The sequence below is a fragment of the Hippocampus zosterae genome, chromosome 9 (assembly GCF_025434085.1).
Source record: "Hippocampus zosterae strain Florida chromosome 9, ASM2543408v3, whole genome shotgun sequence".
NCBI lineage: Eukaryota > Metazoa > Chordata > Actinopteri > Syngnathiformes > Syngnathidae > Hippocampus > Hippocampus zosterae.
In genome coordinates, this window is record NC_067459.1 from 17,981,100 (window position 1) to 18,005,946 (window position 24,847).

General features: G+C 42.4%; 1 protein-coding gene across 21 annotated transcripts in view; it reads right to left on the reverse strand.

The window, feature by feature from the left end:
- The window catches only part of cacna1da (calcium channel, voltage-dependent, L type, alpha 1D subunit, a), a 65,997-nt gene extending 41,165 nt beyond the window's left edge, over positions 1-24,832 (reverse strand). For 6 of the 21 annotated variants that reach the window (XM_052076635.1, XM_052076629.1, XM_052076628.1 and 3 more), the window contains exons 1-6: positions 18,672-19,156; positions 16,325-16,766; positions 16,001-16,106; positions 4,895-5,034; positions 1,059-1,231; positions 296-448 (exon numbers count right to left, since the gene is read on the reverse strand). In XM_052076635.1, coding sequence (XP_051932595.1) covers positions 296-448; positions 1,059-1,231; positions 4,895-5,034; positions 16,001-16,106; positions 16,325-16,635 — 883 coding nt within the window. In that variant the 5' untranslated portion in view covers positions 16,636-16,766; positions 18,672-19,156. Of the gene's footprint in view, positions 1-295; positions 449-1,058; positions 1,232-4,894; positions 5,035-16,000; positions 16,107-16,324; positions 16,767-18,671; positions 19,158-24,735 lie in introns of those variants that run through there. The other 15 variants (XM_052076641.1, XM_052076643.1, XM_052076640.1 and 12 more) reach the window with 5 other exon arrangements.
- Positions 24,833-24,847: the final 15 nt, after the last annotated feature.

Consider the following 24,847-nt stretch of genomic DNA (forward strand, 5'->3'; position numbering starts at 1 on the left):
AACAATTGGTGAAGATGCCTTACTAATGGGCAAGTGGTACCAGCCGTTTTACAGACAAATCAGATCTCGGGATTCAAACGGCACTTAATAAAGTTAAGTCCATTTACTTGCTGTAGTTTACAGGGCACATCCGCCACATCCGTTATGGCAGACCTAGTAATGTATTGCGGCAGCATGCCAACATACTCAATGAGGTGTTTATGTTTTGCATGCATTTGGTTAAATAGGCATGAAATCAGTTATTAGATAATGAAGTCAGATAAAAACAAACAAAAATACCTGACTTGTTACATACCTGAGCCAGGAAGGTAGCAGGTTGCGTGCATTTTACCAATGAAAAGCTCCAGGCCAATAATAGCATAGATTATGATGACAAACAAGACCAGGAGGGCAATATGAAGGAGAGGGACCATGGCTTTAATGATGGAGTTCAACACCACTTGTAAACCTAGCAAGAAGGAACAAATCACATATAAAGGACTCAAACATGGACTTTAAGTGCACTTATTGAGGGCCAGTTGCATAAGTATCGGGAATCAGAACGGTTACCGATGCATCTCCTGTACTCTGCCCGTCCACAGTTAACTTTGCAATACAGAAACCATTTAAAGCAATTGCTAATTTTGCCTTCTTCTAGCTGAATACTAACTCACAATCCAAATCACCTTAGACAAGCAAACAAATACCACTGATGGATCTGATGTATTAGCAACCGACATTTGAACAGAAATGGTGCATCAATACATTCAGACAGACAATATAACAAATACCCGCAGGCGTGTATTCTTTATGCTCTGCAAAAAAGACTAATGTTATTGTAGTTTACTGATTTACTTCTTCACTTGTATCTTATTGACTGTATTATACTACCCCCTGGCGGGCAAGCTGTCAAACTTGTGTTTGGAGTGATTACACCAACAGCTTTCTCTTCTTAGCACGCTAATGTGTTTTAAAAAAAAAAGCATATTGGCACCATCTGGACCCATCTCACTAGTTATTTTGTAGTTTAATGGCGAAGAGCTGTAACCGTGTTGCTAAAGGATGAAAAAAAATCATACTGGGTACTCCTGAGACCAGCCGCAGGGGACGCAGCACACGGAAGGCTCGAAGGGCTTTCACGTCAAATCCACCGGGTTTACCGCCGTGACCGTGCATGGACGGGTGGTTTTCCTCTCCCTCACCGTCTGCCTTCTCATCTTTGGTCAGAATCTCCAAGACAACACTGAAGAGGCTGCCAGCAAGAACACACATGCAATCTCACAGGACAGTACTGAAAATTTAGTATATGAGAAGATTTTTTTTTAATCTAAGAAATTATTTAAAAAAAAAAAAGGAAATGTATTTCCTTTTGCACATGTGCAGTAGCTTGCAAATTCCAAAGTATTTCTTTTACTATCGTTAACGGCACTCACTAAGTACAGTCAAAAGTATAAACACTTTTTTTTTCCCTCCAACAACCACCCACAAACCATACTGACATCATCAGAACACAGTTGCACTCTCACTTACCAGGACAATTTCCCTTATGGTGATTATTTCCTGTTAAACGTTTGATTGCACTCTGAGACAAAATAGTACATCCTTTCGGGTTTCCAAGAAAAAAAAAGTTCTTCGTACCTTTTATGGACAGGTACAAAGAAAAAGACTGACTTGTCATGGAACTCTGAGTTTGCGTCATCCTCCATGGAACCCGAAGCAAAATTACATTTTTACCAATAATAACCTGTCATTCAAAGCTGGTATCTTTCCATCAAAAATGAAAATTGCTAAAGTTATTCCAATCTATAAAAGTGGAGAAAAACATCTGTTTACAAATTATAGACCAATATCACTACTACCACAATTTTCAAAAATATTAGAAAAACTATTTTCTCGCAGACTTGATAGTTTTATACAAAAGCATGCGCTGTTAAGTGAGAATCAATATGGCTTCAGGGAAAAACGGACCACCTCAATGGCCGTTATGGAGTTTGTGGAAGCAATAGCCACTAATATAGACAACAAAGAATTTACTGTTGGGGTTTTCCTAGATCTAAAAAAAGCTTTTGACACAATAGATCACAGTATATTATTGAAAAAACTAGAACGATATGGCATTAGAGGTGTAGCTTATAAATGGATAAAAAGTTATTTAGAAAACAGATATCAGTACGTGCAACTCAACAATAAAAAAACGAATCAACTGAAAATCACTCACGGAGTACCTCAGGGGTCAGTGCTTGGTCCAAAACTATTCATCTTATATATAAATGATATCTGCAAGGTCTCAAAACTATTTAAATGTGTCCTATTTGCTGATGATACAACTTTCTACTGTTCTGGAATAAATCTGAAACAGCTCCTGACAACCGTAGAAAACGAATTAAACAAATTAAAAAACTGGTTCGACAGAAATAAATTGTCACTTAACCTGAAAAAATCGAAGTCAATTGTTTTTGGCACAAGACCAATCAAACACCAAGCTAAAATTATGGTAAACTCAATTGAAATAGAAAGAGCGTATGAAACCAAGTTTCTCGGATTAGTAATAGACTCAAAACTATGTTGGAAACCACATATCGATAACGTAAAAAGAAAAATAGCCAAGACCGTAGGGATCCTCTGCAAAACCAAGGAAGTGCTAAATAAGAGATCCTTGTACACATTATACACTTCATTATTATTACCATACATGACCTACTGTGTGGAAATATGGGGAAATGCCTGCAAAACAAACACACTCCCTATTCTCAAACTACAAAAAAAAGCAATTCGAATTATTAATAGATCAAAATATACGGAACCCACAAATCCACTATTTATTAAATTAAATACGATGAAATTTTATGACCTGGTTGACTTTAAAATCACCCAATTAATGTACAAAGCACACAATAACCTGCTCTGCCAAAACATTCAGAAGTTTTTTGAAATTCGAGAAAGCAACTATGAATTAAGAGGTACCAACTTATTCAAAAAACTCAAAACAAGAACAAACATCAAGCAAAGAAGTGTATCTAGCAAAGGTGTTAATCTGTGGAACAATCTCGAAACGAACCTAAAAATGAGTAAATCGCTTGCTGAGTTCAAAAACAAATTCAAAAAAATAGTACAAACAACCTACACCAATCAGAGTTAAAATGATAAATACCAAACATTAAATATAATGATAAATCAGAACTAAGTTGATAAATAGAGAAAGGTATTGCAATATCCATTATGAATACAAGAGAAAATTGACACAAGAGTGCCAGGGTGAGGATGTATATAATCTCGATACAAACCAAAAGTTGTGAAAATATCACGGTTAAGGGTAAAGTATGAGCCTTAATGGAGACTTCTTATTACTTTTTCTTTTCTGATTGATATAAAAATGATTTAGTAGATATAAACACATAACGGGGTAGGACTAGATAAGTTTTTTTACTTCATCCTACTCCCTTGAACATAATAACTGTGTTGAATGAAGACTGATTTCTTTCTTTTACTTTTTTATCTACCTTATTTTCTGTCAAATTATTACTGTATATGTTTTATGTTCAATAATGTTGATTCATCATTCATACCTCTATAAATTAATCCCGGCCTAATACACTGCTGACATGTGTGGTTTGTTATTTAACAAAAGAAGCAAAACATGACATTACGCATTTAGTGCCAAGGTGCCATATGGCTTATCATTTGTGACGGCAACAAAAATGTGCAAAATTCAGTTGTGCTTTGGTTTGGTTACTCTGTTCTTGCTCAATACCTGTCTTGGAACCTTTATGCCAGCTTTCCACGGCACTGTATACACTCAAGTTAGTCTCGCTATTTACATTGCTTTGTGGGAAACCAACTCACGATAACCCACACTTTGCACAGGAGTTTTGCAAATCCACCCGCTTTCTGTTGAGAATTTCCACTGTGACACACAAATCAGTGGATCTGCACTTATTTAAACAGCATAGAAAACCAAATGACATTTGAAGACTTGAACTTGTTTGATTAGAGGAATCCATCCAAGTCCAAATCGGCCCTCATGAAGTAGATAATTGATTTTCATCCCGACAACTGCAGAAGAAGCCTGCTAAGCCTGGCTAGAGAGCAACGCTGCAACACGAGCAGTCGGACTCAAAACCGACTGCTTTATTTTTGAACCCAACTCTCTGCAGTTTGGGGCGAAAGACACTGATCTTTCGAAATGTTGACATCCAACACAGGCCGCCTTATTTATCTGTGTGTCACTGCATGGAATGAGTGGCAACGTTGATGGTGGAGCGCCCGTCTTCGCTAGTGACTGCACGCCAGATCAGCCTTGCGTGGCTCGAACAGACTGAAATGTGACCCAGCTACCCAGTGGACTGTGCATATTAGAGGAGAGGTTGTCATAAGACGAGAGAGGGGAAGGAAGATGGAGGGCACAGAAGATTGCAAGATGAAGATAACAAAGTGCAAAAGAGGTTGGCAAAAAGGACGCGCTGAGCTGGGGTGGGTGGGGGGGGGGAAATACATTTGAGCGGAAAATGGAAGTGGCCGTTGATAAAGACAAAGAAGTGCAAGATGGGAAATTGCGAGTGAAAGACAGGAAGTGAGAAGATAGAAAATGAAGATGGGAGGGAACGGAGGAGAGATGGCGTATGGAGGGTGGTGACTCATTCCAGTGGTGGTAAAGCCATGATTTATTCTCTCTGTCTTTTCTGGGTCATATAGTGTGGGCGTATGAGGGTCTCTATTAGCACTGGGCCACTCGGAGCAGAGGCTTAAGTATCTTTTAAGTTTAGCAAAGCCGGCCGAATCTCCCACTGTCAAACTACCACTGTCAAAGTGCAAATCCGAACACCAAACTCGGGAGGCATTGTTGAAGCAACAAACGTCATTCTCGTTTTTTTTTTTCCCAGAAAAAAGATGCATGTCAATAAAGTTGGGGACTCACCCAATGACGACAATGACGAAATCCAGCATGTTCCAACCGTTTCTCACGTAGGCATTTTGATGCATCACCAAACCATAAGCGATAATCTTCAGAAACGTCTCAATTGTGAAAATGATGAGGAAGGCATACTCGACTGTTTCCTGCACGCGCACACACACACACACGAAAAGCAGAAAAACACGTCAAGCATAGTGGGGTTCTAGTCGTTAAAATGGGCCAAATGCCTGAAAATTTACACTACAAGGGGTCCTCAGTTTTCAACTGAGTTTTGTTCCAACGGGGCCAACGTGACCTGAATTTATGACTAACCAACGATAATGCAGATTTAAAGTCTGAATTATCGGAAATATCTGTATGAAAAATACAGAGGCCATAAATATAAACATGGAAAAAAGGTAAATACAAGAGTAATTGAACAAGTTTTCTTGTGTTTGCGTGAGTGTGTACAGCTTAAAAAGGCGGGGCCAGGCATGGTGAGTGATGTGGGCGTCAGCGAAAGAAAACCCGCGGTCGGCTTGCTGTGAACTGACGATGGACGTGTAGAGTGACTCGGCAGCTCATGTATGAATACGCTCTTTTGTTTTGTTGTACTTTTTTGTCATGAAGTAAGTTACTGTTTTTGAGTATATCCATTAATCATTGCAGCTCTCCATTAGAGTATTTCATCTACACCATATTGCAGTGCATCTAAAGAGCTCTATAGGAGACAGCAAAAATATATATTATATAGTGTGATTAAATACTGCACATACAGTACCTCTCCATTAGAGTATGTCACTCATTAGCTTGTCCAGGCGTATCTAATGAAGTGACCCATGGGCTTCGAAATGTATGTTAATGACACGTAACAGAGCAGCAAACAACATGGTACACCCCCCCCCCCCCCACTGCACCTCCTCATCGTCCCATTTGCTCCTCTCCATCTCCATCTCGGATGACCACACGATGAAGATTACTAGTGCACGCATTGCTACACATGACTTGCTATACGACTGACCACATTAATTATGTGAATGATGTGACGTGTTTTATACCAAGGGTTTGCAAAGTGCTCTGGCTTGGCAAAAGACAGAATTACAAAGAAGAGAATCACACGTTTCATATTGAAGCACACGAATAGATTTGTCTTGCGCAAGCTAAGGCTAATAAATAGCATCAATGTAAGCCTTGAATACAAACATTATGTTTGAGTGCAGTATCGATGAGTATGTAAGTATGCACTCGTGCTCAGTCTTGAAAAAATAAATAAAGGGGTGTTTGTACATCGCCAAGCAATTGATGTGGACACGCCACAGGTGACTCAGCTGTTTGACATTGTCGGCACCTTCCCAGCTACCATGAAACTCGAGAGCGGCTACCTTTATACTTTATGCATGACACTGCACACCGGCTGGTATTATTAATATATGTCACACATTACACTTCAACACTATTCTTCTGCTAAGCGACGGGAAATGTCCCTTTTCAGGGCCACAGGCAGTTTGAATGCTGTGGCAGCAAAACATATTAAGTCTTTAATATCTCACCCAGAGAAGCCAATATAAAATGCAAACAAACCACACACCCACCCACACACAAAACATATACAGAAGACATTTTCCGCCTGAGGGACTCTTGAAACTGCTGTTGTGTGTTCTCAGTGGATACCACAAAATGCGAGAGCGACGAGTGCCGCGGGGCTCGTTTTCCCAACAGTTTATTGTAGATTAGAAGGAGCACTTAGGCCAGAATAAGAGACACGGGCCTCTTTGTTGCTGAAGTAAAAGGTTGAGAAAAGCTTGAGGCTTTGTGTGTCCATGACAGAGCTGCGTCGAAGCCTCAAATCCAGCAGTGACGATGCAGCAGTTCTTATTGTGAGATTTTTTTTAATTTAGAGCAGGGATGTTGACATGTTTTTCTGCGTACAGCTAAATCCCAAATTATCTAAAGCAATTATTTATTATTATTAGATCCTGCATATTATGTTTATTTTGAGAAAGCAGCTACAGCCCAGCATTCTGCGAAAGGTGTTGAGATAAATGGTGAAGGAATTTTCAGGATATCGCTAGAGGTTCAATAATTAATCTCTAATTAACAACTCATCAATAATAAAATGATATCAATAATTATTTTGATTATTGTTTCATCGTTGTGACCTTGTTTAATTTAACATTGTCCAATCGGGATTCACACTCTCTTTTTCTTGAATAGAATTACTATTATTCATGTTGGCATTGGAAATAGAAATGTTGTTACGACAGTAGTTGTAAATAGTTTTTCCGTGTCTTTGCATATTGATAAACACTGTACATAAAAACAATTTATGCTAGTAGTTGTAGCTTGTTATGGGCATCGCACTTGTGGCGGACACTGGTGATGCAACCCTCATACATATTTGAAAATAAATACGCCCCAAAAGCCTCTATGAACTAATGAGGAAAAATAGTGTTTTTGTGGAACGTGTAATGATGAGAATGACACTGGTGTTGCTATTCCTTGCGTTTCCCTAAAACAAAATGTCTTTCGACAGTTTTAACTCCATCGTCATTGTATTTGACGGTGAATATGAATTAAATACATATTTGTGATTTGAAAGAAGCCGGTGCTTCTTTGTCTCTCAAATTCTTCACTTCTGCTAACGGTTTTATCGTGTCGGCTAGCCGCACTTTGGAAGTGGACACCGTTACGAGTGTGAGTGGCTGAACACCCAACAGGCACAAACAACAACTCTGTTGTAACAAAGATAGCATTCAGTTTTAATTGACACAGTGGAGGCCATTGTAAATCTTCATCATAATTCAGCAGGAAGTGTATGCGAATAGAAATGTGTAAAATATAATAGCATGCGATAGCCATCCCCTTCTCGGTTGATGACCAGCAAATTTGTTCATCAGCACAGTGAGTTGCAAACAGGAAGCGGTGGAGAGACAGCAAGGCAAAAACAGGGAAAGGGAGAGAGAGGAACGAGGCCTTTGAGGATGAACATAAATATCTCTGAGTCATCTTAGTTTATTTGCGCTCGAGAACGACGTACTCTGATATGAAGGGATTTGTGAACATGATCAGGTGTTTGTGTGGTTCACCTTATTTGCCTTCAGAAAAATATCATCAAGTGACACGTACGTTTACATCATAGGATATACCGCTCCACGTACATTCCTACTCGACTGCCGCTGAAAAGGCACGGTGGGCCGCCGTGCCCACAGGCACAACTCACACACTTTACGCAGCGCAGCTGACCATATGACAACGGATGCTCATTGGCTGAACTATGCATTCTGCCACATAACTAACGACACATGCGACTGAGCCAGGCGGACAGCGCTAATGCAAAGCTTTTAACCGCGCAGACGGTCCTGTCCGCGGGGCCCGTGAGACACTGTGGAGGTGCTGGCAGACTACGTAGATAAAACGGTGATGGCCACTTTGGGGACACTAACACTGCATGACAATTCAGACAAAAGCGTGTCAGGGTACCTGTGATGTCAAACACCATGAGACTGCGAATGGACACAGGGTGGGAAGGCAATGGAATCTGCATATTTACATTTTTTTTTTCCTCGGTCATGGTTCTGTTTCGTTTGTGACCAATATTGGAGGGCTTCTCCTCCAGCTTTGCAACTGTTGGTCATCATGCCATTAGATCTTTTCAGTAAAAAGGACTGCCACACCGACCACTCTGCGACAGATCGTTTTGCTGCTCTCATGGGTTTTTGCTTGCTTGTTACTTTGAGTTTTTTTCAGGAGATTGATTCGGTTATTGATTTATCCAGTGTGCCCCAGTAAGTGTTTTTTATTTTACTGTTTCGAAAGTACATGCCAAGTGTAAACTTAAAGGCTTTCTCGACTGGAAGCATTGCAGTTTTACACTATAAATTTTGCAAGTCTACTGTACTGTAGGCCCGGTGGTTGAGTGGTTAGCGCGTCAACCTCACAGTGCAGAGGACGTACGTGGGTTCGATCCCGGCTCCGGCCTTCCTGTGTGGAGTTTGCACGTTCTCCCCGTGCCTGCGTGGGTTTTCTCCAGGTACTCAGATTTCCTCCCAGGCAGGCTGATTGAACACTTTAAATTGTCGCTAGGTGTGAATGTGAGTGCGGACGGTTGTTAGTCTCTGTGTGTCTTGCCATTTGCTGGCAACCGGTTCGGGGTATCCCCGGCCTACTTCCCTCAGACAACTGGGTTGGGTTGAGCCACATGTATGTTGTGGCGCCATTGTAATCAAAATGAGTCACAAAAATGACAGTTCCCCTGAAAAATAAATAAATGAAATCACCAAGTGTAAGATAAATATACAGTTGCCAGAAGGGCCAAAGTTTACATGTTTACATATGTTCAGTATAGTGGGACCAATATGCTTGTAAAGTATGCAGCATATATGGGTCCTCGTGTAAGGGGTATAAGAGCATTTGCTACATTTGTGTGCGCGTGTGTGTGTGTGTGTGTGTGTGTGTGTGTGTGTGTGTGTGTGTGTGTGTGTGTGTGTGTGTGTGTGTGTGTGTGTGTGTGTGTGTGTGTGTGTGTGTGTGTGTGTGTGTGTGTGTGTGTGTGTGTGTGTGCTGAAGTGAGAGCTGTGGGGGTGGGCTAGAGTCTGCCAAAGATGGTTTCAAGAGCAGGTAGGTCAACTCCAGTATAATACCCACAGTATCAAGTGAACCTTGAAAAGGAAACAAAACGTGAATTTATTTGAATATACTTCAGTGACATGCTATAACCTTAGCAACATTCTCATCGCAAAGGCTGCCAAAGGCACCAAAATAGCCAGCGAGTGCACTTGCTCACCGATACTCCCAAGGATGTGTGTGTCTCGCTCTCATGTTTTGTTATTTTCAGTGGGTGACGATGCCCACACTGGTGAGAAGATATTTCTCACTGGAAGGGTGTACACTGCAAATCCAAACACTGGTTTGCATTTGTTAAGTTTTAACTGACTCGTGAGTCAACACAACAACATTCAGTATTTAGACATGTGCCTGAGACCTAATACAATATTATTTCTATCAGTGATAATGTTTTTACACTGACCATTTTTTGTCAATCTGGGGGATTGACTACATCCTCACTCAAATAGAAAAATGACCAAAAATAAAACAGGAAAAGTCTTCACTGTGTTTTAAACTGTGTTAACGCTGAGCGTCGCCGAGTGTCGACGGCGCACACGCTGGGCATCTAGAGAGTTCAGTGTAGGTTGTCCCAATGCATTGAAACGAGACGAGTCATTGGATAAATGCTGGTTGTGTCCTGCCCATCGGAGAGTAGAATTCACGTATAAATAAATGGACACATTTTATGATGTAGGCCCAAATTGAGCTTCCCCTCCTTGACACAACAGCATCCGCCACTGCTAAAATGTCAGATTACAGTTATGAATGCCACCAAAGCACTGCTGTACAGTTATTAAACATTTTATGATAACAACCCAGGAATAGATCTTTTCTATTTCAAATCCTTCCTGTGTCCTTTGAAAAATATTCCAGAGGTTACCGGGAGTTGATCCTTAAATATTCCAATTGCAAGACAGCCGCTCGACTTCACAACCAAGGATATGTATTCAATAATTTAACACGCTGATATATTCTTTTTGCTGTGTCGGCTCAACTAAAGTGAGAATAATTCTTTAAAAAGTCTGCCTTTCCCTTTTAAGAAGGCCTGTCTGACGTAGTCTCAGCGCACATGAACATGGCTGCACTGACGTTGAGCATCCTCACAAAAGCTGTGCGGCTTACACTCTCTCTGCACTCGCTCTTGCTTTTCCTCTTTCGCTTCTCCCCATGCAGACACACGCACGCACACACGCACAAAGAGAGAAGCGCACACATTCATGATAACTAGCGGGGACAGTGCTAGTGTGAGCCACAAATGAGCAGCTACGTTAAGTGACTAAACACAGAGTTGAAGCATCATCTCGATGGGAGTCTGGAGACGTCGCACCAACCATTAGCCATTAGACAACCCCTACACTCGTGGGCACACAGACACACACACAGACCCACACACACACACGTTTGTGTAACGCGACACCCCGCCGACACAACACCTCTCATGTGGAGACACATGTCATCGGCTGCTCCAACAACAAGAGACCCATAGTACGTGGAATGTTTTGAAGATTCCAAAAAAAAAAAAAAAACCAACCAGAAAAAAAACCCTGACAAAGGCTACCACAAACACATAGGTTCATTTTGTCTCAAAATTATAATTGACAAAATATATCGGTAAAGCTTTGGGCAACTGTGACTGAATAAATCCACTGTATTGATTAACTACATTTTGAAAAAACATAGATTTAAAAAAATGGAGTACAGTACATTAGACTCGCTTCACTATTGCATTTGTCGATTCCAAAATGTAATTTACATTGTCAAGTATGGTATTAAAAAAACCCAACAATAACAAAAAAAAAACCCAAACATTTTTATTTCCAAAGTAGATCTTCTAAACCAATTTCTTACTCCTCATCTTGACGGCTGAACCATTCAATTGAACAAACGGCATCAAAAAGGCATTCACAAACCTTTACCAACATGGAAACAACTGAGAGTGCTGTAGTGGTGTCATAAACTGTATGCTGGCTCGAATGAGGACATCTCCGTCTCGCTATGCTTTTGTCCTTTTTGTCCCGGGTAAAATAAATAGCTCTGCGGCTCCCCAGTTATGCAATAACAGTGATACTGGTAAAGATTACATGAAACCACGATGCGATGAGCTGGCCGCATGCCGCTGCCTTACGATGGGTGAGACGCATGAATCACATTCGGCATGAAAAGGGCATTGTTTGGCTCAGCTACCTTCGTCAGGGACTGCCCGCGGTGTTGAGTTGCAGATAGATAAGCCGGATATGACCTTAAAAGGTGGGAGGCTTGAAGACTATTTCGCTGCCCCCTTGAGAAGGGAAGTATGAAGAGGACAGAGTCACGTGAAAGATGGCTTGGATGTACCTTCGTCTTACTATATAGGGGCTAAATTGACTGAACAAAGGAATGAAGAAGGTTGTCATCTTCATCCATGTGAATGTGTCTGTCACTCCTTCGGTCCTGTTGCTCACGTGTGCCTATTGGTGGTCGCGGGACCTCCATCCTTTGCCCTGTGTTCTGCCAGAGGAGGAAGCTGCTGTCTATTTATAAAGAGCTGCTACATTTAACCAGGTCGTGCTAACGAGACTGACAGACTTTGCGATGATCCTTAGCAGCAGCTCTGCAGTAGCTTCAGATCGCTGCCTAGTGCACGAACACACACGTGAAACAATCCTGAGATAATTAGAATGCTCTGATGGAAAACGGATGCGACTATAGATTCATTTCTGTACATTCTTAAATCATTGGGAGAATCTCTAACTGTTCTGAACTGCAGTTTTCACGCCACAGGTAAAGCCCAACAGGCTTCCTTCTGTTCGACGTAAGATTTCTAATTATAACTGACACGTCAAGTCGATAGTAATGAAAAGTTACAGCACATCACATTTTGTCTCAGCGTGCCATGTAATGTGATCCTTGCTTTGCTCATCAGGCCTCCCACCTGCTCCCTCCAGGTGTCATAGCACGCCTCGGTCCACCTGCGAGGCTGCGGAGCAGAACATCTAACCAAGCCGCCGCCGCACCTGCTCTCACTGTTCAGCCTCTGCTGCATTCTCCCTCGTTTATTATGCGCGTCAGTGTTGACACAGCAGAATTAAAATAAAGTCCTGCGCAAGCACCGAAATGCTGCTGAAACACGCTGCAAGTCGCTACTTGCAGTGTGTTTAAAAAGACGCAATCGAACGACAATAACAACAGAGGCCGAGCGAAATTGCAAGTGGCGCGGATTTGCAAAGGAAAGCAGAAATTACATTAACGCGGTCTCCACTGGTGCAGAGGAAACAATGAAATAATTATCACTGTCAAACCATCCATCACCTAATACTATTTCAATTAAGATAAGAAAACCTTTATTAGTCTCCCAATGGAGAAATTCCCAATTCACAGTAGCAAAGTTATGAAAGGAAGAAGTAGAACAACAAAATATAGGAGCGTTTACGTGGCATACTTGATTACATACCAGCATTGCCACTCAGTCTGATGCCACACAAAATATGCATCCATCCATCCAATTTCTAATCCGCTTATCCTCACGAGGGTCGTAGGCGTTCTGGAGCCTACTATCCCAGCTTCGGGCAGAAGGCGGGGGACACCCTGAACTGGTTGCCAGCCAATTGCAGGTCACACATAAATGGACAGCCATCCACGCTCACAATCACACCCAGGGACAATTTAGTATGTTCCATTAACCTGCCATGCATGTTTTGGGAATGTGGGAGGAAACTGGAGCACCCGAAGAAAACCCACCAAGTCAAGGGAGAAGAAGCAAACTCCACACAGGAAGGCTGGAGCCGCAATCGAACCATGCAACTCTGCACGTTCACACAAAATATTCAACATTGGAAATGCTGGCAGACCTTGCCAAAAATCACAACACATGAGAAACAATACATACACACAAAACACACATCAGGGCAATGCTCGGAGTGCGATGTGGTACAAATGAGTCAAAATCAAAGGGTTTTATATGGTTGCATGTTTTCACATCGCATCTGTCACGAAAGGCGAAGATGGCGTTTGCTCAAAGTATTTTATCTCATTCTCACACATGGTGCTCTTGACTTGGGGTGCATGTTTATCAGTATGACATTGGTGTCAGATGACATTCAGGCCTATAAGCTAACAAGATGTTCACAAGATGGGGTATAGTCACATGCGCGACATGGAAAACTGACAAGCACCCAAACCGTTCATTCATTTCAATCACTGTCATGTGGTGGTCAGTAATATTACAGGGATAGATTGGTTGCTGCAATGGAATGGAGTAGTGAGGTGCATTGAAACTGTGTTACCCCTGCAACTTTTACTTGCGTTTTTCCGATCGAAATGTGAAGAGGAAAGATTCGGTGCATTGCGTGATGTCTGTTACGCGAGATGTGAGATCACCAGGAGTGCCACGATAAATTATTCAACTTCACCTCATTTGTCTGAAAAGTGTTTCTCAATTACAAATACATCTTTGTTTATCTATCCACGGTGTGCCAGTGATGTATGGTGAACAATTAAATGTGCTTCCAAGAGAAGCTAAATCTTAGCCTCTTTTGGAAGCACTTTTAGCCGCTAAAAGGTACAATAAACCTGCCTATCCCCCTGTTGTCGTTAATACAACAGAAGAAGTCATGGCTTACTTTGTGTACACATCAACTTTGTGTTTAAATTATACAGCCGCAGATTTAATACGGAGTAAGTCCATTTGTAAGTCAATTCAATATATTTTTGTTTGGTGGTGTTCTGAGAACTTTTCCCCATGTTAAATGGGGGGACCTTGGCTCAATAAAGGCTGAGAAAAAAACAATCATCTCGTAATCTCGTTTTGAAGTGACTGAAGCAATATGGAGTGCACTACTTGACGTCAAGCGGCAGTTGATTCGGTTTCAGCCAATTTGCCGTCTAAAGAAGCGCAATGTGGCATCAGCGAGGGCAAGTTGAACGATATCAACGCAGATCCTTTTATACGGAAAGTATTCGTGTCAGTATTGATCTGCTCAACTGGCAGGGAACCAGGAGTTCAGAACAATCAGAATCTCTCCTCATACTAAATAATTCTTTAATATGAAACAATGAAGTGAATTTTCCCACAGTCAATTAAGGAAATATTGTGAATCGATATATTAAAAAAAAAAAAAATCCTCATCTCACCCCTCGGGTGGTGTCCGTCCCTCATTCAGCTCGGGTCCTCTACCAGAGGCCAGGAAGCTTGAGGGTTCTGCGCAGTATCCTTGCTGTTCCCAGCACTGCACATTTCTGGACTGAGATGTCCGATGTTGTTCCCGGGATCTGTTGCAACCACTCATCTAGTTTGGGGGTCACTGCCCCGAGTGGTCCGACCACCACAGGCACGACTGTCTGTATATATATATACATATACTGTATATATATATATATATAGAAATTGTGCGATCAGGCGAGTGCATCAGTGCTTTTCCTTTTTTAATTTCAAAAGATGTGTCTATCCATGTAGTGTGTCAGCAATTTCCGTTCTACATTTTTCAGGGAAAAAGTCAACGCATCCATCACATCTGAGATTACTCCGCTGTCATGTACAATGAAGCTCGCGGCACCATCCATTCCCTGCAGAGGTACAAGCTGACAAGCTACTGTACCTCACACTGTATACATTAGGTAATGTCCTTGATGGCCCACATTCCCCTGATGCAACACCACTGGGTAAACAAACAGCCCGAGGTCAACCAGTGGGAGGTGAAAATTGAAGGAAACAACACACCTCGCTTCTCTTCAGTACACCAAAGCTGTAGTCGATCTTTTCACAGCGGGTTCGGCCACGTAACAGACACAGGAACCCTCCCTCTGGTTTTAACAGCTGGCAGGTAGCCTTCATCTCAGACTCTCCTGCTCTCATTTCAACCTTTCAAGAACATTCCAAATGTCTGCAGACAGACCGTATAAGCTTCTTACACATCACTGAGTATTACAACTAAATTGGTGGTGTAAGGAGCACGTTTTGAGCTCTCAGTCTGCCTTTTGGAGGGCGCACTAGGTCGTTCAGCTGAGCACGCTACCACCCTGACTTGGCGCGACAAGAAAAGTCTGAAATTGCAATATGATGAAAAATCGAGCAAAAGTATGAAATATGCTTTGTAGTTGTCCTCCATTCGGCATATGCTGTTTCAAGGCTGTAAAACTACGAGAAGCCGCACCGTCATGCTGCCAAAGTGTGAGTCACACGGCAGGTAGGTTGACCACACCGCGTGAGACAAACACTTGTGCTCGTGGGTTCGTGTGTGTGTGTGTGTGTGTGTGTGTGTGTGAAGAGCTTTCCCGCACTTCTCCAAAGGTGAGCGTAGTGTGACAAAGTGCCATCAGTGAAGCTGAGTAAGCCGCTGCAAGCTAAACCAGCCTGGGTGACTGTTCTCTTTCTCACGCTTCAGCTCTCGAAACTCCCTCATCACAAAGTATACAATAACACAGAAACTGACAACACGAATTAGATGAGAAACACTCAATGAAGAATTCCCGACAACATCCTTAGTCCTTTTTCTGAGCGCATATACAGGGAACAGTGTTACTGAAATATAATTGATACAGGCTACTCACCAGGTCGTGGTTTGTGGAGTTGGAATCGTCTTCGGGAAAAGGGACATAGACAGCTAAGGCCATACAGTTGGCAAATATAGCAATTAGTATAAAGATATCAAATGGCCTGGAAAAGGGATGTTAAGGAAACAAAGAAAGCCAAATAGCATAACTGCCAAAGTTAGTTTTAACTCACTGTAGAAGAATGTCAATCAAAGCTGAGCAATGTGAAAAGGCAGCCGTGATGAAAACTGTGAAGTTGTACCCAATATTTTGTCTGGTGAATGTACATTTTAAATTTCAAACATACAAAAATTGCAAAAGTAGGCAGACAGTAAAGGATACTTCCACTCCACCAGGCTGATGCAGGCCCTGCGTATGGGATTGTTGAGGTTGAGGCAGAACAAAGCCCGTGGCGGCCTGCTGTTGGCATTACTGCCCTGTTTCTTGCTTTTGGCATATTGCTGCCGCTTCTTCTGTGCCAACGCACCCACCGGGATGGTTGAGGATGATGGGGCAGGTGGGGCAGGCGGGGCCGGCGGAGCAGCCGGGGCCGCGGGTGCGGGAACTGGGGTCGGAGCAGGGGCCGGAGTCGAGGTTGGAGGGGCTTCTGGGGCTGTTGGGGCTGGGTCTGGGGTAGGCCCGCTGGCGCTCATGGTGTGGGTGCGGCTCCGTGAGGGGCATCCAGTGGCATGGACCTGCCAATATGGACAGGGACGCGAGTCTGACCAATGAGCTGGCAAGTCACCAGGGGGATTGACTCTGGTGCTGCTGGCATAGTTTGCCTCTGTAACAAAAAGGGAATGAATTGGCATCGATGATTGTAACAATAATAAAGATGATAATGCGTTCAATGAAGCGATTTCTGTAACAATTCTGAGACTTAGATGTACACTGTTCTCATATTTATGAATGAAATACGATGACATCCACTGCACATGTCCACGGAATTGAATCAGTCTGTCTGCACCCCGATCAAATTCACCAAAATCACATTACATTACCTGCGGTACATTTTTTTGTTTTTTTTTAAGTGGTACCAGCATCAAATGGCGACCACGTCTGCCTCACAGTTGAGGCGATCTGGGTTTTAGTCTGAGCTCAGGTCCTCCTTTGTTGCATGTCTAAATGTGTTTTGTTTTCCTTCCACATCCCCAAAACATGCACGTTAAGAGTACGGAAGACACAATATTGTCTTTAGTCAAGTCAAGTCAACAGTATTTATAGAGCACTTTCAAACAGCCATCGCTGCATACAAAGTGCTGTACATGGAGCAATTTAACATACCCAATAAACAGTAAGACGAAATGGTAATAAAGGCGTGAAAGGTGTGAATGAGAGAGTGAATGATTGTTTGTTTATAAAGTGCAGTGTGTCCTTGGACCATCAGCAAGGAACCATCATAATCCTAACGGCATATGAAATATGAGTAACGTGAGCACCACAAAATGCCTGGGGAAGGAAATTCAATTAATTAAGCTCATTACTTATCTATCAACACTGCTTCTACCAACAACACTGGTGCAAACAGAGAAGAGTTATTTTACAAAAGCAAGCAGAGAGTTCAATTGATGCAAAGAATCAAAAAAACATACGCAGAAGAATCTTCACATTGTTTTCCGTATGACAAGAAAGGAGTCCGGTGCAGTCATTTAATCGTAATGTTGCCAAAACATGTTGCCCATTTAAATGTTGGAATAGCAGCGATGATGGAACCGTTCTAGTTCTACCTGAGGTATGTACTTCCAAGCCAGAAATATTTCCAGAGGTTGCGACTTGTAAAACTCTACATAAGAAAAGAGCTACAAAAGAGAGCTACAAATGCTATTTCAAATCAAGAAATGAATTGTAGAAAGGCGCAGAAAATATCTTTAAACGGAAGCAAATGACATTACGGCTTAATCCAAACGGGGAAATAAACCGGTTTAAGCATCTCTTTGGTCGCCTCGTTTGTGTTACCAAGTCCTTCAACTCTAAACAGGCCCCAGAGCGGAGCAAGGGAAAGAAAAAGGTCACATTGCCGGAATGCTCTCCTTCCTCAATCTACATTAAGCCAGTGGAGCACTCACATGTGATCCATATTGTCATGTCAAATTACACAACTCACGATGACCATCAAATCATCACAATTTGTGCTGCATGTTGCGTTCATGGAACAAACATACAAAAGGAGGCACGCACATAAAATATTAGTGTATATTACACCGCATCGCAACAGCGTCGGTTGTGCACGTTCACATTCATTGTTAGAAAAAGCACAGCGTCTCGTTTATCCTTGGAGCGTGACAAGGTAGGACAAATCTTGCAAAAAATAATAAAAACAACACACGAGAGTAATTAATATATCTCGCATAAACACAAGAGATGATAACGTGGACTCCACATGACAACAGACAACCTGAGCGTGTGTTTGAGCGTGTAGATAATGACCAAAGGTATCGCGCCTGGCCACTAAAATAGGTTTTAACGCTAATGACATGATGGTGAAGCTTCATCCACGTCAACACACACTCGTCGAGAGGAAATTGGCCATCAATAAGAGCCGTCCTCTTGGCCGTGGTTTTAAAAAAAAGACACACTAGTGCGCGCACACATCAATACAATTCCAACCATCCACCTCATGCATAGGAAAGCAGAAAAGCGATGCTATGCTAAAGAAGCTACATTGTGACGAGAAGAGAGCTCACCGGACCTTTTTTTTCTTTGCTTTTCTTTTCTTTTTTGGGGGGCTAGGGGGATTTAAAGCAGTCTTTAGCCGCTTGGTATCGCTGCTCCAACGCTTGGGAGGGCTGGCTGTGTCCTCTCAAACGACGCTTTGAAATTCATCGGCTCCGGTGGTAAGAAGCAGCACACAGGAGAGATACGTAGAGGCTGAGCACTAATGAAGCTCTGCCATGGTGCCAGCGGAGAGATGCGGCCAACCAAACAGAGCATCCACGTCCACTGGCTGCGTGTGCCCGTCACAGCCGCTCGGTGCAATCACCTCCTCCTCCCCCCCTTCATCCCACAGCAGCTAAAACAGCCAGAAAACCTGACACTGACCCAATACGTAAATCGCTAAATACATGCAGTCTCTGCATGCCAGGAAAACCGCAGGACAATAAACCCTGAAGGTTTACGGATTATAGACATGCAGATTTTAAAAAATAAAAAGAAGAAAAGCTAATAACAATGATTATACAGGTAAGTGTGGTACTATGAGATCGGAATGACCACCAGGGGGCGTTGCTCAAAAAGCACGTAACAATCCTTTCGCGCACGCGCAGGTCGAGAATGCCTACCAACGTACATTAGAGACCCGAGGGTCACCCTGAGCGTGTATAAAAACCTGGAAGACAGCCCCTCAGAACCTACTCGTGCGAACACAAGGATTGCCAGTGATGTGATAATCTGGCGGTCATTCAGGACTCATAGAACCGTAGTTATATACGTGACCGGCGTTCTACAAACGTGCCTTCTGACCGCCAGGGGCGATGCTTGAAAAGCATGGAATGAATCATGCCAGCGAAGACACAAGGAAACCACACAAACCTCACAGAGTAGCCTCCGGAGAGCAAAGACCAGGCCCTCAGGATGGAGAGTGCTAACTGGAGAAAGTGCCAGGCGACCACCAGGAGGCAGCAACACAAATGTCCACGAAGGGCACGCGCTCCAGAGCAACCCAAGACCTGGCAACATTCATTTCCATGCTTTTCAAACACCGCCAGTGGCTGTCAAAAGAAGCGCCACCATTTTATTATCTCGTGTATAATGGGTGTAATTCCACTGTCGACCACTAGATGGTGGCACACATATTTAGCCAAATACAATCTTCCTGAGAATGTACTGAATGTGAGAAAGTTCTTCCAAACAACAAATGTCTCTGTAAATTGGAATGCGACTGATGTATTGACATGTTAGCTGGCTGCACGAAATGCATCCTGTGATATGTTTAGAGTCAAACCTTCACAAGTATCTAACTAAATCTGACACATTAAAACAAACTGGATGCAAAGTGCGCACAGTTACATGACAAGATGGTCCTACCTGGAGAAGTGAAGCAGCTGAGGAAAGTTCAACTGTTTGTCCTAGTTGACAACACAGAGCACAAAATACACATCCTATTCCTTCTGGGGCTGGTGAGGGACTCTGAGAAAGTTGAGGAAAACAACCCCTCGACAATTGCGATGCAGAGGTATCAACTAGCCTGTTCAGGGTAACGGTCTCTTCTTCTTGAACCTTCTTGAATTATTTATCTGTGTGTGCAGTGTTTTTTGTGTGTGTGTAAAGAATACAATGTGGTTGTTTTTGCTCTTTTTGAAACAAGCTAATTCATGAACTATGATTAATCTACATTGGGTTATTTTCATTGAACAGATTACTGTAAATGACTGGCTCTGAAGAAGGTACAAAGCAAAACATTCCTATAAAAAGAGTGACAGTGTGATTTATACAGGTTGACATGAGAGACAACGTAGCAACAAGGTCCTAAAATGGTGTACAGACTAAAAAAATAACATGTGGCAGCTTTCTCCCTGCGAGCAGCTAATGTTACACTGTATGTAACAAACAAAATAGATGTTGTAAATAGTAATAGAATCAAATAGTGGTGTGGAATTCTCCTTTCTGGTCATGTACTGCAGGTGGTAGTGTGTAGTATAATATGGAAGTGTTTGCTAAAGAAGCTCAAGAAAAGAAGACACTTTTTTCCCCCATGGATCTTGGCATTCAGGATAATAAATTGAGAGTTGCATTTTAGGTCAAACACAATCTGTGCCAGGGAAATTTGTTCCGTTGGAAATAATGCAAATAGGAACAATCCGTTCTAGGGTTACTGCCATCACTAAAAGATCTCCATGAACTTTCTAGGCAATGTTTTAAGTGAGTGGTCCGCAACCGGTTTGATGAAATGACGTCTTTTGACTGACCGGTATTAAGCCGTAAAAACAAGCATTTGTTGTAATAATAAATAAACATTCTTTTCACTCCCCCCCCCCCTCCACCGCGAACATGTTTACCACTATAAAACAAGCACACACAAAAACCATCATCGTTCTTGCTTGCAGTCCTGTTTTCTCTTTTCTGATTAATTTGACACTAGTAAGAATGATGAAAATTTACCAAAATCTTAAAACAAAAAAAAACGGCGTTCATCCCTTCCCCTGAAGACGCTCTCAAAGTCCATCTGTAGTCCAGAGTATTACAACGCAATGCAGTTATTTTGACTTAAAAGGCAGTAAAAACACAGACAGAGGGCGCAGTGGCCCCCGGGGACAGCGGTGGTGCCCTGTACACCTCATTTAATCTGCGTCTCGAACAAAATATGTTAACACACAGGATATGCAATGACTGTGTAAGTGTGACATATTAAGATACAGTGAACCGGTGTTTCCCAACCTTCATTGCACCAAGGTACCTATATGTATGTATGTTTTTTTTTATCATGATAAAAATCTCACAGCACACCAACAAGTAAAAATGTCTACAGTAACATACTGTATGTATACGAAAATGAAGATGATCAATTTGCATGCAAAAGATCATGCAATTGATCATTGTGACTTTTGGACCAGTTCAGTTCGACTAATAATTGATATACTGGTCATGAATTATTCTGTTGTGACGAGCAACAGGTGGCTATGAGTTTAATGTACCTTCTGTTGTTGAAATAAATAAATAAATAAATAGGCCAAGAATTAATTAATTAAACCAAATTTATTTTTTTAAATTATTTTCCTTGTCCCTAAACATTGCTAGCATAGATAGATGAAGAAAGATATATTATTTGCTTAAATAAGTGAAGCTGATCATCAAAAACTGCACTCTAAAGTGTCATAGCACAGTGTTTGGCAGTCACTGCATGAGACTATTTCTTGGTTGTGTTTGGTGAGCATATAAAAATAATTACAGTGTGTTGGCTCAATAAGAATGTACAATAAATTGAGTTTACAGAGGCATTTCTCAGTGAACAGTTGCTCTCTATGGTTCTCTGTCGCTCTGTGAAAAGCATTTATGCCTCACTCTTTGACCTTTCCGCAACAACAAATCCATACGAGGTTCCACACGTGACCCATTTTGTAGGTATTATTCCCTTTTAATCTCATGCAAAATTTCTCGAAACACTCGCACACTACACTCCAAATACAACTTGCTTAAAAAAAACCAAACTCGCTGTGACTGCTGTGTATATAAAACCTGGCTACATTGCAGCACATTCCTGCGCACTGAAGCGACAATCAGTTGTCATGCACGTGTGTATGTGTGTGCGTGTGTGTGTGTGTGTGTGTGTGTGTGTGTGTGTGTGTGTGTGTGTGTGTGTGTGTGTGTGTTTGTGTGCATATGTGTTGGCGGAGCAGCTTGAAGGAAAGCAGTAGTGATGGAGCCTGAAAGCCCTGCAGCGCAGCTGTTCTCCCAGTGCATCATCAACTTTGCTGCTGAGCTCAGAGCACACTCTCGGCCGTCATCGGTGTGCGCACTATCTTCTCTCCTCTGCCTCATTCTTCCTCTACATTTGTCGCCACCCCCTTTTGTTCCAAAGGAATCCAAATCGGTGTAACAGTGAACCATCGCGAGGGATAGGCCTATATACCAGACTCCCAGGCAAGAGGGGGAAATCAGGGATTTAGAGAGAGAGGCAATATATTTTTAAGGCAAGTATCAATTATTAACCCCCACAAACTGAATTACTTTTTATTTCACTGGAGTTTTAATTTTTTTATTTTGTTAGCTTTAACTCGTTTTTTGAGTAGGTTTGTTGTTGTTTTTTTCAAAAATGCATCATTTTTGTTTATTCATTCATTCATTCATCTTCCTAACCGCTTGATCCTCACTAGGGTCGCGGGGGGTGCTGGAGCCTATCCCAGCTGTCTCCGGGCAGTAGGCGGGGGACACCCTGAATCGGTTGCCAGCCAATCGCAGGGCACACAGAGACGAACAACCATCCACGCTCACACTCAGACCTAGGGACAATTTAGAGTGTTCAATCAGCCTGCCATGCATATTTTTGGAATGTGGGAGGAAACCGGAGCACCCGGAGAAAACCCACGCAGGCCCGGGGAGAACTTTTTTTTAATTTTTTCATTAATTTCAACATATGGAGCGCGTGTCGAGTGCCGTAATAATAAACCTTTAAACAACTTAGCTATGAACACAAGCTGTAGCAACACATACAGACAGGGCAAGCAGGAATACATTCTTTATCCTCTCTGAAAAATAAATAATATTATTGCAGCTTGGTTGGGAGGGTGTTTCATCATCAAATTTATGTGCATTTTTTCTGTATTATATTGCTGCAGAATGTCCACTGAACTGGATAATGATGCACAAAATATTTAGATCTTTGCATTCTATTAAATAGAAAATAGAAAAGAATGCAGAGGTTGTGAGTTCGATTATATGTCTCTGTGTGCCCCAGGATTGGCTTGTGAGGTGTGCTGGAGCCTATCCCAGCTGTCTTCGGGCAGTAGGCGGGGACACAGGCCAATCGCAGAGCACACACAGACGAACAACCATCCGCGCTCACACTCATACCTTGGGACAATATGGAGTGTCTGATCAGCCTGACATGCATGTTTTTGGAATGTGGGGGGAAACGTGAGTACCCCAAGACAACCCACGCAGGCACGGGGAGAACATGCAAACTCCACACAGGAAGTCCGGAGCTGGAATTGAACCCGGTACCTCTGCACTGTGAGGTCGACACGCTAACCACTCAATCACCGTGCCGCCGTCTTGAAAACATTTTCACTTTAAATTATATCTCCATATTTCTCTTCACTCCTCCCATCTCACGTGTGCCCTCAACCTAACGAAGACCCCAATCATCCAATCCATCAGTGAATGGTCAAGTGCTAGAGAGCTCTGATGATTATTTCATCCTAAGTCCCCTATGCACTATCAAGCTGGTCGGCCCTTTGAGTGACAGATAGCTCTCCGATTGAAGGGCAAGTGCTATGTCATCATGGGGACTACAGAGCGATTGAAGGGAAATGGAGTGATAAGAGCACGTGTAGTTGGCTGAGGCCTGAAGGACCAACTGGCATTCAAGAAACACATGCATTTGTGTGGGGGATTTTACCAGTCAGGGATGGCAAGGCCTTCTCTGAGGCCTAAACAGTTAGGACTGACCTACATTCACAATCTGAATTCTAATATTGGTTTCATAGAATTGTAATAATTTATTCCCAGTAGTCTACTATCTTCATTTCCTAGTGTTTCTCTTAGCTACACTGCTTTTAGTTTATGTATGTGGATGTTGCATGATTTGTTGTTTTTCAAATTTCAGCTCCTGCTGCCATGTCAATCAAATCTGCCCGTGGCCTTAGGAATTAATTGAGCTATCTGATGTAACTTAAACTGTACGAGCAATGGGACCATTTCTTGAAGCAATTAGATGTCAAATGTGCCTCAGTCAAATGAAAAGCCTTTGACTTGGCGAGTGTGTGAATCTCGGGCTCTCCATTTGCCTATCCGATTGTCTATACAAATTTATATTTAATAGCCTCAAATAAGCATGTTGTGCACACGTTACCGTTATAATGTTTCCACACACACACAAAAAAAATCCTATTTTCAATTGTGTGCACCTCCAAAGGTTTTTTCACACCCCTCCATCCGAAGCATTTGTATGTGGCCACAATCAGCTGTCAGAGTTTCTTTTTAATCTTATTATTTTATCAGAGATATATTAAGATATTGTATCAAAAGTGGCTGCTCCGCTCTTCTTTTTCTGCCAGAGATTAAAAATAGAAACGCTCATGCTCTTTGGATGTACTTACCCTCCAGGAAGTGTGCGGCTGCGAGGCTCCACGATTGGCTACAAATGGCCACGTGGCGTCACCTCCGGTGGCTTCTATTGGCTGGCACCTGTGGGCCACTGTGAGGCAAAGC